Here is a 16,342-nt window from a genome sequence, read left to right on the forward strand (position 1 = left end):
ACACTGGTCATCTAGTCTATATGACTGTTACATGTTCCACTCCCTAAGATTCACGCTTATTTCCATAAATACCATTTAGTATATTTTATTTATTCATCTGATTAGATACTGACTGACATATGTAGCTGACACTTTTCAGCCATTGGTTCTTTTACTGTAGCGTCTGAGACGATCCACAGCTTAGAGAGGACAGCAAGCCACACTATTAAAATGAATGGTTGACCTTTTTCAGACACATTTCTTACAATAGCACAGATAACATGAGTTCATATACAGTATATGAGCAGGAGCTGCTATCATGGTGACCTGCCTGAATGTATTTGTGCTTTTAATGTGAATATAACTCCTTGAACAGTATCATCACAGTAGGTGCAAGTAAGCGTGTAGTTGATGAAAGAAGATGTGTGTGTATATAATGCTGTTATTCTTTCCATGAAAGAGCTAAAATAGCCCGAACGTGTGTTATCTTTGCCTTAACTGTGAACTATGTGATCAATAATTTGTTCATTTACTCCCTCCACTCCTTCTTTTGACCAGTTCACTGTTATATTTGTGTAATCAAACTCAATAAAAATGCCTTGGTACATCAGCAACTGTGTTTCAATGTCCATTGACCCCTGCATTAACTTTAATCACTTAACTCTTCCTTAATCACATTCACCTGAATACAGAGCTGGAAGAAGTATTAGATCCTTTACTTCAGTAAAAGTACTAATACCACTCTGAAAACACTCCACTACAAGTAAAAGCCCTGCATTCAAAACCTTACTTAAGTAAAAGTATGTCAGTATTATCAGCAAAATGTTCTAAAAGTATCAAAAATAAAAGTACTCATTGTGCAGTAAAATGGTCCCTGTCAGTGTATTACTATCATACATGATGTTTCCAAATTAATATTACTGCTGCATTAATGTGTATGTTGCTTTTTACTGCTGTAGATGTTTAAGGTTAAGTTAATTGTAAGTACAAGTACCTCAAGTACTTGAGAAAATATACTTATAAGAGGTATAAGGTTTATTCTCCATCTTGCAATCTAACAATTAATGATAAAATATTCTCACCTCACTTCATGTCGTGGCTGCTCTGAAGCTCTCATTGAGCTCCAGTAAAACTTTACCTGAGTGGGCCTCATCTTACCGGCCTCCAAGCTGCAAACACACAGACCAGCAGTGTTGTGTTGACCGAAGTGAGCACTACACACTTCATCCCAGACAGTTCTGTCTGAAACAAACTCATCTTATGCACTTTTCTGCAAACTCAGCTGTTCACTTTGCAAGACACACACACACACACACACACACACACTATCATGCACAATAGCTGTGGGGGTTATTAGAGAGCATAGGGAGGCACATTACAATATGCGGGAGGAGTTTCCAAAACCCAGCGACACCATTGGCCTGGGCCCCAGGGTGCTGCCGCACTCTGCGCAGGGTGCATCGGAGCAAGCTTTAAAGTGCGGAAAACGAAAGTGGATGAGGACAGCCACCTGCACGGGCTGTGTTTATTCTTGCAAAGAATGACGAATACGGTAAGACCTTTTTGAAACGAGTTTGTTTTCACCCGGAACACTTGTCTCAGTCCGCTTTGTCGCCTGTTGTTGCGCGCGCTGTGAGCTCATGTAAAAGTTAACAGTTGCTGTAAATTATGAAGTATTTGCAAGTGCTGACACCGAGACTGACCGAGCAAAATACGTTTGATGTGTTTGCTGTTGTCAGTCTTCACGCCGAGGCCGTTATTGAGCTGTGAGTAGTCCACACAGAGCTGTCCGACAGAGCTGCTGAAACTTTGGCCTACTTGCAAACATGTTCGGTAATGTTGCTTCATAGGTTGTTGCCAAATGACCTTAGAGGGACATAGTATACAACAGAGGAGACCGCAGATAATGAGTCCATAGCTGGATAAAGACCTTCATGGGCTCCTGGGTGTTTAAAGACCCCCTTCAGACCTGTGTAGTGTATGAATATGTAAATATGTTTTTACTTTGAAAGTTTACCTGCTGGTCAAAAGATGTCTCCAACTCCACCGATAAGTCCTGTCACACTTGTATTGCAAGTTGCATATTGGAGCACAATTGGCTTCCAGTTGTGATGTCACAAAATGTACATGTGTTAAACTCAGATAACACATTATGTGTGTTTTGATTTGGCCCTGCTTAATACATTTTCCCCACTGTTTTTACAACCAGTAAAACGTTCATTTAGCTGTAATTACTTGGGGTTAATTTTTGAACTGGACTTTTTTTGGTCAACACAGAAGTTAAAAATGTAATGCCTTTAACATGATCATGACTTCTTCGTCCAGTATAGGGATTCAGGCAGAGCAGGCGTGGAAGATGAGGAGGAGTTTGTGGATATACTGGAGGAGAGGAGGCGCAGCAGTGACCTCGGCCATGCCCTCAGGACCTTCAGCCCGCACCCCTACAAAGGAGCTCCGTCCTGCTCCATGGGTGACCTCAACAAAGCCGTGCTGGAGTCCCAGTATCTACGCTACGTGGCCAAGGAGGTGGGATGGTGTGATTTGTAAACGATGCAACAAAGAAGTTTCACACTGTTGCTTCCACCAACATGGAGTCTTTTTTTCCCCTGCATTCCTCCTCAGATCGCCATGGAGACGGGGTCATCGGTGGAGGAGGTGAGGGAGGAGGCGTGTGGGATTTTGGAGGAAATGTCTCAAAACCTGCAGCTGGGGTTTATCAGGCTGATGGCCTACACACTCAGCAAGGTGCTAAAGAGACTCTTCACCAGCGTCTATGTCAACATGGATGGACTCAACATGGTCAGGACCACTAATGGATACTGTGTTCAGATCAACAGCACATTACAATATATACACCACTTTCATACAGTGAAGGATAGTGTCCACTGTCTACTACAATGTAGAGCTGCTAAGTGATTGTTTGCCTATTTCATATACAGTAGATCTTAAAGGGTCAAGTATATTTTCTAGCTGTGGTTTCTGTGCTATTTGCGCAGGTTTGTCTGTGACGCTCAAAGTCCTGAACATTTTCTTTAGGTAAAGACAGTGTGTTTTTTTAATTATTATTTGTGTGAACAATCCTGAGATGTAAACTAAGAGGCAATAGGAATATCTCAAAAATGCCCTTCACCTGCACCCACCTCCACTTGTAAACAGACTTAATTTATTGTATTTACATACAGAAAACAAGTCGAAATAATGATTGCCATCTCATCTTAAGGTCTAATAAAGCCATTTTTGGAAATACACTTATTGACTGTTTTGCCGAGAGTTATACGAGAAGATTGTAATCCCTCTCACGATAAATATGAAGCTACATCCAGCTTAGTTAGCTTAGTCGTTAGCGTAGCTTTGCACAAAGACTGTAAATGGGGGGAAACAACAACCATGGCACTGTCTGAAGGTAACTCTGCCTACCAACACCTCAGTGCTCACTAATTAGCATGTTATATCTCATTTGTCTAATCTGTACAAAAACCGAAGTGTAAAAGCGACAGGTTGTGGTTTTACCGGGGATTATGTGCAGGACTATTTCAAGGTTTATTGGTCATTTGGTGAAGACAAGCCTCCAGGAAGTCATTACGCCTGGATTTTGTTACCTTCGGGCAGAGCCAGGCCAGCCGTTTCCCCGTTTCCAGTCTTTATGCTAGGCTAAGCTAACCAACCGCTGACTGTAGCTTCATATTTACCATACAGATATGAGAATGGTATCAATCTTCTCATCTAACTCTCAGCAAGAAAGCTAATAACGGCATATACAATAAAACAGTGAAGAAGCTCATTTTAACAATACAGTGTATCAGCTCATTAAAATGAATGAATGAAATAGTGGCTTGCTTTTCATTGCAACATTTTTCTCTAATGTGTTGACTTCGACTACTATTCCTACAGACTGCTACTGATGCAGTGTTTGAAACTTCTTTTGTTTTTCTGCCTCCTTGCAGCTCCAACAAGCCATTCAGGAGAGTCCTGTGATCCTGATGCCCAATCACAGGAGTTATGTGGACTTCTTGGTTATCTCCTACATCATGTTCACCTACGACATCCCAGTACCTGTTATTGCTGCAGGAATTCGCAAGTATCTATTTGAATTAAAACAACAGAGTCTAATAGATAATATAGAGTTACATTACAACATCTCTCGTTAATTTTCTTGTGTTCCTTTGCTCGCTTCTCTTTCTCTCCGCTGTAAAGCTCTTGCAGGGATGAAGATGGTGGGAGAGATACTGCGTCGCTCTGGAGCTTTCTTTATCCGACGTGCCATTGGCTCTGACAAACTGTACTGGGCAGTGCTGTCAGAATATGTCAAAACCATTGTCAAGGTAATACATAATCTGGTACATCAGCCATACTATCGTAGCCCTTTTGGAAATGGCTTCAGCTTGTATTCACTCAAGTATTTTCTGTAGAGAGGAATTGCTCCTGTTGAGTTTTATGTGGAAGGCCTGCGGAGTCGTACGCTGAAGTCTCTGACGCCTAAGTTAGGTAAGTGTCATGTAAGTACTTGAAGCTCATGATAGACCTTACAGATGAGTATAATGGTCTTTTCTCCACCCTTTTTCCATACCGTCTCTCTCCAAGACCCTTGATTGCTGAGCTATTTTGTTTCATATTTATTGGTCCATTATTTTATGTTATTGTGTGAAGGTGTAGATATTTTGTGTTTTTCCTGCCAGTTGGTTCCCACAATTTACCTGTATTGACCAACAAGAGAAAACATTGTCATTTGAAAACTTGACAAAATACTTGCACGTGTCTGCAGGGATGATGCACATGGTGCTGGAGCCCTACTTTAAAGGCGAGGTGTATGACATCACATTGGTTCCCGTCAGTATCAGCTACGACCGGGTGCTGGAGGAATCGCTGCTCGCCCACGAGTTACTGGGCATCCCCAAGCCCAAAGAAAGCACCATGGTATGCCCTGGTTGCATCACTCACAGTGATGCGACCAGTTCATAGTCAACTTATACCACTGCCTTTCTCTGAATCCTTACCAACCTTACATTTTGTTTTTTAAAGATGTAAAAACACACCAAAAATGCATTTTATCCATTTATTGTGTTGTATTGTATACAATATAATACGGTCTCACTAACTCATTAGAGCAGGTCAGAAGGGTTCATGCATGAATAAAGCTGATTATCTCTTGCTCGTGATTCGCTCCCAGCCTTGCTCTTTCTCTGCAGGGTCTGCTGAAGGCCAGCAAAGTGCTCCAGGAAGATTACGGCAGCATGCATGTGAACTTTGGCCATCCCTTGTCAGTCCGACATCTGTGTCAGGGCAAGATAAACCGCTGCCAGTACAACCTCATACCTAGGTGGAACACATTCAAAAATCTTTACAGGATATTAAATCACGTTATGTACCATGCTCATCCAATTGCCACCGACCAAATGTTTTACATTTTACTTTTTCATTAATCTGTTCAATTATATTTGTTTATCTAAACACAATCAAATTTAGTCTATAAAACATAAATATCCTCCTATTTAAATCAACCCTCCAAATTTCCAGAAGTACTACCAAAGCCCTGTAGTCATGTATTTTCCTATCTGACTGCAACACAGCTTCCTCTTCTCCCTTTATATCTATTCACAGAGATCTTCCTCAGAAGCCCAGCGCAGAGACTCAGGCCTGCGTGAGCTGGCTCACTCATCTGATGGTACGAATCCAAGAGGAGGGCTCTCTGATCAGCCCCTGGTCCCTGATGGCCTGCCTGTTGGTCCAGGCTCCTACCACAGTCTTAACAGAGGAGGGCCTGCTGTGGCACCAGCTCACAGAAAAAACCCTCTGGCTCAGGAAGCTGGCGCTGGACTTTGGGGCTCGTTTGAACTGGCCTGGTGGGTGAGAAGATGAATGGATTTTTATGTAATTGCTGTAAATATTTTATCTTTTGTTTTTATTAGATTTAGTAGAGTGCAGCTGCATCAAGTCTGAGCACATGACTGGGATAAGGGCTCTCCTCTCAATGGGCCATTGATGAGATTTATTTTCACATCCCTTGAATGACCAGTAGGTGGCATTTCGTGTTACAGTAGAGGTGAACCAGACAAAGTCTCAATGCAGACAACTGTCAGTGGTGGAAAAAGTATTCAGATCCTACTGAAGTAAAAGTACTAATACCACACTGTGAAAATACTCTGTTACAAGTAAAAGAAAATGTTACTTTAGTAAAAGTATGTAAGTATAATCAAGAAATGTATTTAAAGTATTCAAAGTAAAAGTACTCAATGCAGACAAACGTCCCCTTTGAATGTTATACTATTATATATTATATAATTAGATTATTATCACTCATGCATTAATGTAAAAGCAGCATTTTACAGTTGTAGTAGGTTGAGGTGGAGCTCATTTTAAACTATTTTGTGTCAGACTGCAACTAGTGATTATTTTATCTTTATGGATTAATCTGAGGAAATCTTCACGTTTGAGAAGCTGGAACCATGAAATTGTTTGGCTGAAAAGATGACTTAAATGTTTATCAAAATAGTCGCCAATTAATTTCCTGTTAGTTGTCAACTAATTGTTTCAGCTGTACTTGTATAAACTTTTGGATAGTTTAATTTATACCAAAACATCATATTTTATAAATGTATTATATACTGAAATGTAGTGGAATAAAAGTATAAAGTAGTAGTTACGTTCCACCACTGGTAGCTGAGTGGGCTCCCTCCAGTTGAGGCTGTCTCACCTGGGGACACTAAAGGCTCCTTCGACCCGGTCTGAGCGAGATCAGACAGATTAGATGAATGTGAGTTGGCACAAGCGTTCAGATTCACTTAGGATAAGTTACTTAAAGTGCATTAATCCACTGAACGTCTCCTAAGAGGACCCCACTGAACTGTCTCACTTCACAGGTCTTGTGTGTGTGTGTGTGTGTGTGTGTGTGTGTGTGTGTGTGTGTGTGTGTGTGTGTGTGTGTGTGTGCAGATACATGCAGGCGCATAAACACACACGTACAAATACATTACAAAGTGTTTGGAGGCTGATGCAGGCCTCTTAAACTCCAAACTACGCCTTGAACGATGATAACATGGAGAACGTTTTTCTGCAGGACAAGTCCCTGACTCAGACGTGATGTCTTCCACCGTGGCCCTTCACCGCTCCATAGTTCAGCGTAAAGCGGGCCGACTGTACCTGCTTCAGGAGGAAGAGCCTGCGAGGAAGCATCCAGGCAGCCCAGAGGAGGGTGTGATCAGGATGGCGGCCGCGGTGCTGATGCTGGTTTCCTATAGGAATCAGTCTGTGCACGTTTTCGTGCGTCCTGCGATGCTCGCGACGGCCATACACGTCACAAAGACCACGCGGAGAGGTGAGGGTTAGACCCGATATATTTCTCAACTAACGCAGTGTGAGGGGAGGATATATTTTCATTGTGATCCACCGTTTTGTCAACAGACGAGCTCTTCACCTTCTTCTGCTTCCTGCAGAACGTCTTCTCCAACGAATTCATCTTCATCCCTGAGAAGTCATCTCAGGTAACAGCCTCGCCTTCCAGGGCTCAGCCTCCTTCAGACATCTCGTGGGGGGGGGGCGGGGGGGGGTTAGGTCACAAAGAGGATTATTGTCCTGTTAAACCTGTGTAAGAAATCTGAAATGTTAAGTGCAAACATGATGACAGCTGCCTCTGGGCTTGTTGAGGCTTAATGTTTGGAGTCAGAACAGACTTGGGACAGGTTTGGTAGCTGATTTGCAAGCAAGTATGCAACATCGGAAGACATTTTGTGGCCTTAAAAAACGGTAAACAGGAGTTGAGTTACACTGCAATCCAACTAAACAGAAATGTTGGATTGACACTGTGTTTATCTGCCTTTTGATATCTTGTCTCTCCATGAATCAGGACTTTGAGGAGGCATGCTCCCTCCTGCAGAAATGTGGAGCAGTCCACATCAGTCAGCAGGAAGTGGCGGCGTCAGAGGCGGGGCTGGAGGTGCTATCCTTCCTGCGGGCGCTTCTGCAACCCTTCATAGACTCTTATCAGGTCCTTTTGACTTTTGCCTCCTCTGATCGTGATAACGCACCATGCACTTAGATGGGATTCAGGTCATTTGGGGTGGGGAGTGGTTGTTGTGAAGAACGTTTTCATTTCAGCAGTCCAGATCTCTCTTTCATCATTTCTCTTCATTTCATTTGAATACAGAACATTTCCTGTCAGTGATCACACCCCACACTTATTAGATCATTAAATCAAATCCACTCTGTCTCAGTGGAATTTGGAGACGCTGAGGTCCTTTGAGGACACTGAGATCATGACCTTGATATCTATTCTTTGAATTTGGGGGTTTGAGCATAGAGTATATTTAAATTTGAGTACTTTGGGTCAACAAAAATGAATGAATAAATGATTCAGTATTTCTCCAACAGAATGTTATTCCTGGCAGTGTGGAGTCGGCAAAATCAATAATAAAACTACAGCCCTGGTTGAAGAGACACTTTGTGATTTAGTTTTGTGTTTTAAATATTAGATAATTCCTTCCCATTGCTCTTTAAATCTGGTATTTGTATGTTTGTGTTTCATTAAATGAATGTATAGTGGAGTTATGAATGCCATTAGAGACGCTCCCTCTGTTACTGAAAAATGTTGTTTGGGCTGACAGTGCCATAACATGCCATTGATGGGCGGTGTACGTTCTTCCATTTGATCAAGTGTGTTTTTATGTCCAGGTGATGTTCAGGTACCTCTGTGAGGAGGGAGTTCACGTGTTCTCAGAGAAACAGTTCCTACCTGCTGTGCGAAACCTGGCCACAAAGCTCATCCTCTCAGGTAAAACAGAAAGTGGCAGAAATGACCTCTGACCTCTAGAATCAACCTCCGGCTGTTTAAAACTCTTACCAGCAAAATCACTCCCAACTAGTCACCACTTGCTATGTGTTTTCAGGTGAGCTTCACACCTATGAAGCCCTTTCATCCGACACGCAGAAAAACGTTCTGTCGGCTCTGCGGAGACTGGAGACTGTGACAAAGTTGCGGGCGTGAGTAACGAGATCAGCCCCCCGCAAATCTGTTTGGCTTTAAGCTCATTTTCTGTGGTGGCTGATAAGCCGTCTGTATTTCTGACGCCAAAGTTACGCTTGTTAAGTTCCTCTCTCCGTTTCCTCGTCACAGGTCTGAGCTGAATGAATACAGAGTGAACAAAGATGCTGTCAGAAGAATTGGAGACGTACTCTGTAAGTTGTGACAAAGATAAAATGCACCATGCAGCCTTTAAAGTGCTCTTACGTTGACTTAAATGTCTTCACCATGTGTTTGAGACTTGGCTTTTGCCCGTGCTTGTGTTTAAAACCCCGATAAACAGCAGCCTGAGGGATTTCTTCCTTTTCCTCTCTCACTGTAGCCGGGACAATCCCTCCCCAGATGCTCCAGACTACACCTGACGCAAGACTTTAGTCTCCATTGGAACAGATCCACCCGCAGTATCAGCTCACAGTCCTATTTACCTTTACTTGACCTCTTCCTCCTTTCCCACTTCTACCCCTCTTCCTCATCTTCTTCCCTCTGTGCGTTTTTATGCAGTAGTATTTCTGCACCTGAACTCTGCACTCAAAGACAAAATACTCTCTGTCCTGGATGCCAGTGGCCAGACTTAACCTGGCAGCGTTCCACTCTTGAACGCTCGCTACCTCCCCCTCTCTGAGTCCTCGCTCTCATCCCTTACAGACCTGACAGGGCTAAGAGGCTACAAAGCTACAAAGATCTGATATGGTGACCCAAAGGTGATAGCATTGCCAATTTTGTTTGGTGGCTATAATCAGAATTCGCTGATGACTGATGCACTGGTGATTAAGATAGTGAAGATAACTGTGTTTTAATCAATAACATTGTGTTCATTTGGTTTTGTCCTACAGATAGTTGATTGACGAGGCCGGCAATCAAATGAATGAATAGAGCACTTTAAAATAAACCTGATCGCAGGTATAGTAAGTGCAATTAAATAATAAGCACTGAATTATGACACTTGATTGTATGTACATTAATATACCAATACAAATCTAAACACCATAACCCGTCAAAGATGTGAGGTTTAATTTGTTTGAGACATTTATTTTAACTTCTTTACATCTCATTAAATGTTATACAAATGTAACAAAATGCACCGTAGATTCTGGATTTATTTCCCCCCCACACATAAATATTATTTCTTCTCTGATTGTGTTGGTGCTATTCCCTCAACAAGTGAGTGAAAACCAGAGGTCAAAGTTCAATCTCCTGTCATCCCTGCAAACCAATCAACTCTCCGACATATTGTTTACATGGACAAAGATTATCTATACACAGGTGGTACGTCAACTTTGATGCGCAGAGCGCTGACAGGGTCTTGACAAAACACCGAGATGTATTCCAACACTTTAGAATTTAGCTTTTTCTCGCCCTCTTTGGCTCTGTGCCGCTCTTTGTCCCATCGATCCTTCTCGCCGTTCATTTGGGAGAAGAGGTTGATCTGGATGGTGCGCAGCGTGGCTGCCAGGACGTAGAAGCCTCCCTGCAGCATGTGGCTGAAGGCGGCGCCCACGCTGAGCGCGGCGCCCATCAGGTTGGGCACCGTCTCGCACACCACGCACATGCCCTCCAGGAGGTGCAGCGTGCCTTTCCTGGCCAGGGGCTGGCCCTGTTGGAGGTAGCCCTGGGGAGGAGGGCTTTGCTGGGCATGGTTGACCAGGTATCTCGCGCAGTCGGCGAAGTGGGTGGCGGCTCGGCGCAGCGGGAGCAGGGCCAGGTACAGGTGGCAAGCAGCTTTGGTCAGCGCATGGAAGAGCAGCCGCAGCTCAAGCACGGCATTGCCTGGAGATAAGAGGGTAACGGGGTCAGCTGGAGTCTAATTTAACACTGTGGCTAATGTCAGCAACCATTACAAACAAGCGTCTGCCACTGGATTAAAGTCTGTTCACCATGCAGCCATTTGGGCGGCGGGTATCACCTGAACACGCAAAGCGGGCGGCTCTGCGAGTCGTTAGCACGAGACCCATCCTCTGACAAATATTACAAATCTTTTAGGCTGCTAGAGAGGCTCAAAGTGCTATTTCTTCCTAGTTTCACTTTTGTCAAGACTGTTACAATTAAGCACAAGGACCATTATAGTCGTCTCAAAAACGCCAAAGAATTAAATAAATAATAAATAACTTGTTTAAATTCTTGAAAACTCAATGTGTAAAAATGAAAATAATGTCATTATTTACTGATCTAAGATGTCCCAGTGCGCCGTGCATCCTTTTATATGTTTTGGGCAGTTGGTAATCAATTAGCAAAACTGCAAGTAAAGATAATTTATGTTTTTACCTTGCCAAATATAGGTACGGTAAACAGCCTATTTTACATTTTATCCAGAGAGATAAATAGTCTTATTTCTTATGCTGTGAATTTATGGCAGCTGTTCCCGCCATAAGGTAGTAGACCGGTGCCACGAAATTCCTGAAAGGCTTCAAAATCTCCACCAAGCATTTCCTCTTACCGTCTATAAAGCAGAAAATCCAGAGCAGGGCAATACTCGCTGCCAACGAAGTCCACCAATCCATGTGGTCTCCCCCCTGTCCTGGACCCGGCAACGAAAAGAAAGAAAGCAGTGGACATCCAAAGTTATGATCTGGCCAAGCCCTGCCCTGCCTTTACGCAGCTAATACCCAAACAGTAAGTAGTCGCATTCTCCGCAGGTGTCGGCAGCGTTGCAGCCTCCGCGGAACGCCTTGAAAGTGACACCTGATGTGTCAACAGGCGCATTAAGAGCAGCAGACTACAACTCTGTGACCCACTGCACCTCACAGAGTCTCACAGCCGAGACAAGCTCTTCAGGAATGGACTTCTTTGCCTCAGAACCAAATAGTTTAGATGATTTAAAACGTGCAGTTTGTCCCTCCTGCACAGTCCTATCAGGCTTTTGCAGGTTTTAATCGTTCCCCTCCCTCACTCCTGAACTCTTTCGACGGCCCCGATCAACAGATTGTTTCTATACCTGAGAGAGGACACCTTGGTCCCTGGTCTGTACAAATATAGCCTATCATGGGTTTACAGTCTACTACCTGGGGTGGATAAACTCCAGACTTTGTCCAGACACACGTGAGTGTCAGAGGTGGGAACAACCACCTCGCTTAAAATAGATATTAATAATATATTAATAATAATAATAATAATGTAATAATTTCAGTATTTGGCCAAACGTGTCCTCAGCTCTCACACCTGTACCGATACAGTTTGCCACATAACAGCCGGGACACTGGAGAAACACTGCACAGAGCTGAGGTCCTCGTCTCGCGGGGAACGCCGCGTGCGTGACTCCTGAGGACGTCTTTGCTCGCTTGTGCGCCGGTGTCATGGCAACGGAAAACCTTCAGACGGTAGGACACCTGGAGGAGGAGGCCTCTCCCCCTTTTCTCTCTCTCTCTCTATCTTACTGCCTCTCTTGAAACCTGAAGCTAGTGTGAGAGGGAGACAGAAAGTCAGCAGTCGCTACTTTTTTACAACAAACGTAGGACCCAAAACCGAGGACGTTTTGGTAAATTCTTGCTGTTTTTCTCATGAACCTCTGACCTAAAACGTCCTCAAGTCAACAAAGGTAAGAAACCACAACATTGCTGTGGTGATACGGGCTGGTAAAGTCTTGATTAGAAGACACTCATTTAGATTAGATGCAATACAGCTCCAGCACTGAGTAATGTATTCAGCCTGTGGTAGCTAATGAAGACTACTAACTCTAGGTTCAGGTTTATCGGGGCCAGTAGCCTATAAGCAAGTTGTCACTGATGGCTCAAAACTGTTTTTTTCGCATGATTTAGGGATGAACCCCAAGAAGAAAAACACAGCCAGTGGTGTGATCACCTTCCACACACCTTTTCCTGTCAGCCTGTTGAAATCAGAGGTAAAAAAAAAAAAAATACTTTTTCAGTATACCACCCTGCTTCACATTCATTAAGATAATAAGTTAATTTCTGGCAATTAAAGAACAATGAGTGTAAGTGACAGCTCCACAGCACTCCAGTAGTTATTAAGGAAGGAGCGGGTTTCCTTGTGGCTCTGAAAATCAAGGACACTTTTAAGATAAAGACAGCTTTCTCTCTTGCACACTCACTTACTCTGTACTTTTTCCTCCTCACAGCCAGACAGAAACAGTGAACTCTTGCCAACTAATAATGTATCCCTGGTCTTTTAATGTCAGGGAGGCTGTATAGGTACAGTATGTGTACCCAGGCCAGCCCTGGCAGAGGTTTACAGTGCTTGTCTGAATGTGTGGGGTTAGTCCACAGTTCACATGTAGCTCTGCAATTTATGTTTTTTAAAAAAAGTGTTTTTAGCATTTTTAAATTCAGGTTTATTTGTGTACATTGTGATCCTACTCTATATTTGCTGTTATCTCCAGCGTGATTAATGGAGCAGCAGAGCTTTTATGAAGGTGTACAGTGAGTGACCAAAGAATTGACCCTACTGGTGTTTCAGGAGTGCATGGCGGATGTGAGGGACGCTACAGAGAGCAGGAAGAGTCCGCCTCAGCCAAGTGCGAGGACGGGGAGCACCGGTAACTGTGTAAGAGCGAGGAAAAGGGATGAGGCCTCACCCTCTGGGCCACAGCCGGCCACCAGACAGGACAGGCTCTCTCCCACCTCCCTCAGACGACTGCAGGTATTGCACTCAACCACACTCACACCCGCACAGACAGATGGGAAGAATTGTTTTCTTACTGCTTGTATTGCTATTTAGGCAAAGATGGAGGCTGAAAAGCAATGGGCGAAAGAAATAATCCAACCTTTACTGGGTACACAAAATGGTTTTATGAAGGTAAGATGCTGGCAGTATGTGCCAAAAGGCTTTGAATCACAAGGCAAAATATTGACCTTTGTGTTCTGTAACTCTCATGTTGGTTAACATCTGTCTTCATGGAGGAGTTGGAAAGTTTTCTCAGCCAACGGGATGTAGCAGAACTGAGGAGGAGGGAACTGCTGCACAAGCGCTGGACTGAGCGAGTATGGTTTCCCCTCCAGAGGAGAGTGGAGGAACATGTGTCCAGCTGTGGCCCTGTGGAGGCCAAGAGGCACCAGAGCTTATACAGTCGCAACCTCCATCACTGCAACAACAAGGTGAGACTGAGCTCACCATTCAGTCTGAATGGTGAACCCCCAGTTGTTGTCTTTGTCATTCTGTATCATGTTTTTTTTTTTTATTACAAAAAGCAGACAAACGACGAGAGATGTGTAATTATGTAACTTACTCCAACTGCTGTAATGTCTTCAATCTTCAGGGTTTTGATCTAAAGGAATACAACCCCTTTCTTCTCAACATCAAAACACCACACTACTTGAGTTTTTTGTGACTGTGAATATTTCACTTAATATATATAAAAAAACAGCTTTGGACATATTGAAGTATAAGTAAGAGTGTCTGTTACTGACTGTATTTTCACTGCTTTATCCCTAGCTCAGTACAGCAGACTTAAAGGACCCACTGTACCTTCAGTTACATGAAAGACTGAAGGAAAAGAAAGCAGCCCGTACTTGTGATGCAGGTATCTGGGTATTTTCCTGTCTTAACCAAAAGGAAATGTTAATACCTACATGAATGCTTTGCTTTGAGTTTGAGCTGAGATATCCACAGTGGAATTTCCTTTTTAAATTTGGGGGAATTGAAGTGAGACCATGTAACTTTTAAAAGAAGAAAAACCACATTCTTCCTTTTACAAAAGAAACATTGTATTCATGAGCAATAAAACACACCGTTGCTCAGTTCAGTACACTCAGAGGTTTTGCTGCTACAGCCTCACTTGGTCTGGTGTTACCAGTAATGTATGGTGGCTAATGTTAGCTTATATTAGCAATCCTAAGATAAGTATTCCTATATAAGGCATATTATGGAGCCAATTCACTGATTTTATGACTCTTCTCCACGTGCGTTACTGTTACATTAGTTTAGCATTTTAGCTAAATGCTAAACAGTAGTTTGGCATTGATAATTATCCCATGACTGTCACTTGTAACTTCTGCTTCAACCCAAATCAATGATCACATTTTTTATCACTCTTCACATTCGGAACCTATATCCTTTCTATCTTAGCATGTAAATACAAGCTACCTCAGAGTGACCGTCCTCTTAGTGAGTCTGTGACGTCTCAGGCCGACATACTTGTGCGGACCTCATCTAATTATCCAGTCTCTGCATCCAGAACAACTCCAACGGAGAATGAGACTGAAGGAAGGAAGTCCAGCAGGTACAAATATACAGTATTATGAGAATAAGTTATATTTTTAAACCATATTTTTCTATAAGGCTGCATCACAACGCCACTTAAGGATTGCAGCTAAGTTGAAATAAGTATAATGTGCAGAGTAACATCGTGCAAATGTGTCTCATCCAGGCTCGACACCATACCATACCACATCAGAGCAACTGCCACACCAGATGGAAGGTGCCATCAGACCGGCTGCTGGCTCTCCAGATGTGGAGCAAGTTTACATCCCACATCCAAATAAAATCCATATTTACCATGAATCTTCTCCCCTGTTCCCTTCTAACTTCCTCACAGTTTTCCCAGGTGCGACACTTGAAAGGGTTATTGTGTAGGACTACAGGAAACAACATTGACATTTTCAGGATTTAATGGCATACTTAAGACACCCCATAGTTACACCATAGGGTTAACCTTTGACATTACATTGTACAGTAGTGTGCAACATTTGAAATGTATTACATTAACAAGGATATGTGTGGCAATGTGCAGTATGTCTTGAACAAATGAAGACATGTTAGACAGGCTGTGTTCTTCCTTTAAGAGTCAAATAGTATTCTGTTCAAAACTACTTAGCACATCTAATTGGTTTCATTTTACGGCATGTTTGTATAATTGCATTTCCAAGTAGTGCACATGAAAATATTGGCAATTATATTCACATTTTAGCTGTTTTTTGATAACAAGAACACCCTTTTTGCACAATGCATTACTATTGAGGACATTTAATCCGTTTGTCATTGTACATTTTTGGCAAGGTCTCCTTCCCGTTCTGTTCGAGGTCACTTAAATATGTCTGGTGGCTCAGGGCAGGACAAGGCAGTGACTGTAAAATTGAAGTTTTTCATGGCAACGCTTGCGCTGCTACAAATAGGCACTGTTTAGACGTGTGTGTTTATGCTTATGCAATGTCTTGTCTTCATTGCTATAAAATTAAGTGGTGTGTGTGTGTGTGTGTGTGTGTTGCCCTCATTTGGTTGGCTCATAAAGCTGTAGATCTAGTTTGACCCAAACTTCTCCAGTAGGGACCTCGTGCAGTAGTAGGCGACGGTTTGCAGCACCTTTGCTCTCCATCTCTTTCTTTATAGTTGCCACGGGAACTTCAGTGCGACCCAGGAAATCTAAAAGAGGCAGAAAACATATTTTGGTGTTGCTAAAAC

General features: G+C 43.0%; 2 protein-coding genes across 3 annotated transcripts in view; one reads left to right on the plus strand and one right to left on the minus strand.

Moving 5' to 3' along the window:
• The first annotated feature begins 1,483 nt into the window (after window positions 1-1,483).
• On the plus strand, window positions 1,484-10,053 carry gnpat2 (glyceronephosphate O-acyltransferase 2). Its single transcript, XM_070925569.1, has 16 exons — window positions 1,484-1,531; window positions 2,305-2,505; window positions 2,602-2,778; window positions 3,924-4,053; window positions 4,174-4,301; window positions 4,389-4,464; window positions 4,742-4,893; window positions 5,166-5,296; window positions 5,578-5,819; window positions 7,034-7,291; window positions 7,378-7,457; window positions 7,820-7,960; window positions 8,644-8,743; window positions 8,859-8,952; window positions 9,086-9,147; window positions 9,315-10,053. The coding sequence occupies exons 1-16, from the start codon at window positions 1,520-1,522 to the stop codon at window positions 9,365-9,367; spliced, it is 2,037 nt and encodes a 678-aa protein (XP_070781670.1). The 5' UTR covers window positions 1,484-1,519; the 3' UTR covers window positions 9,368-10,053.
• Window positions 10,054-15,534: 5,481 nt separating this feature from the next.
• LOC139301859 (intersectin-2-like) overlaps window positions 15,535-16,342 on the minus strand; it is a 34,404-nt gene continuing 33,596 nt past the window's right edge. For both annotated transcript variants that reach the window (XM_070925340.1, XM_070925339.1), the window contains exon 39: window positions 15,535-16,303. In XM_070925340.1, coding sequence (XP_070781441.1) covers window positions 16,152-16,303 — 152 coding nt within the window. In that variant the 3' untranslated portion in view covers window positions 15,535-16,151. The remainder of the gene's footprint in view (window positions 16,304-16,342) is intronic.

The sequence above is a fragment of the Enoplosus armatus genome, chromosome 19 (assembly GCF_043641665.1).
Source record: "Enoplosus armatus isolate fEnoArm2 chromosome 19, fEnoArm2.hap1, whole genome shotgun sequence".
Taxonomy (NCBI): domain Eukaryota; kingdom Metazoa; phylum Chordata; class Actinopteri; order Centrarchiformes; family Enoplosidae; genus Enoplosus; species Enoplosus armatus.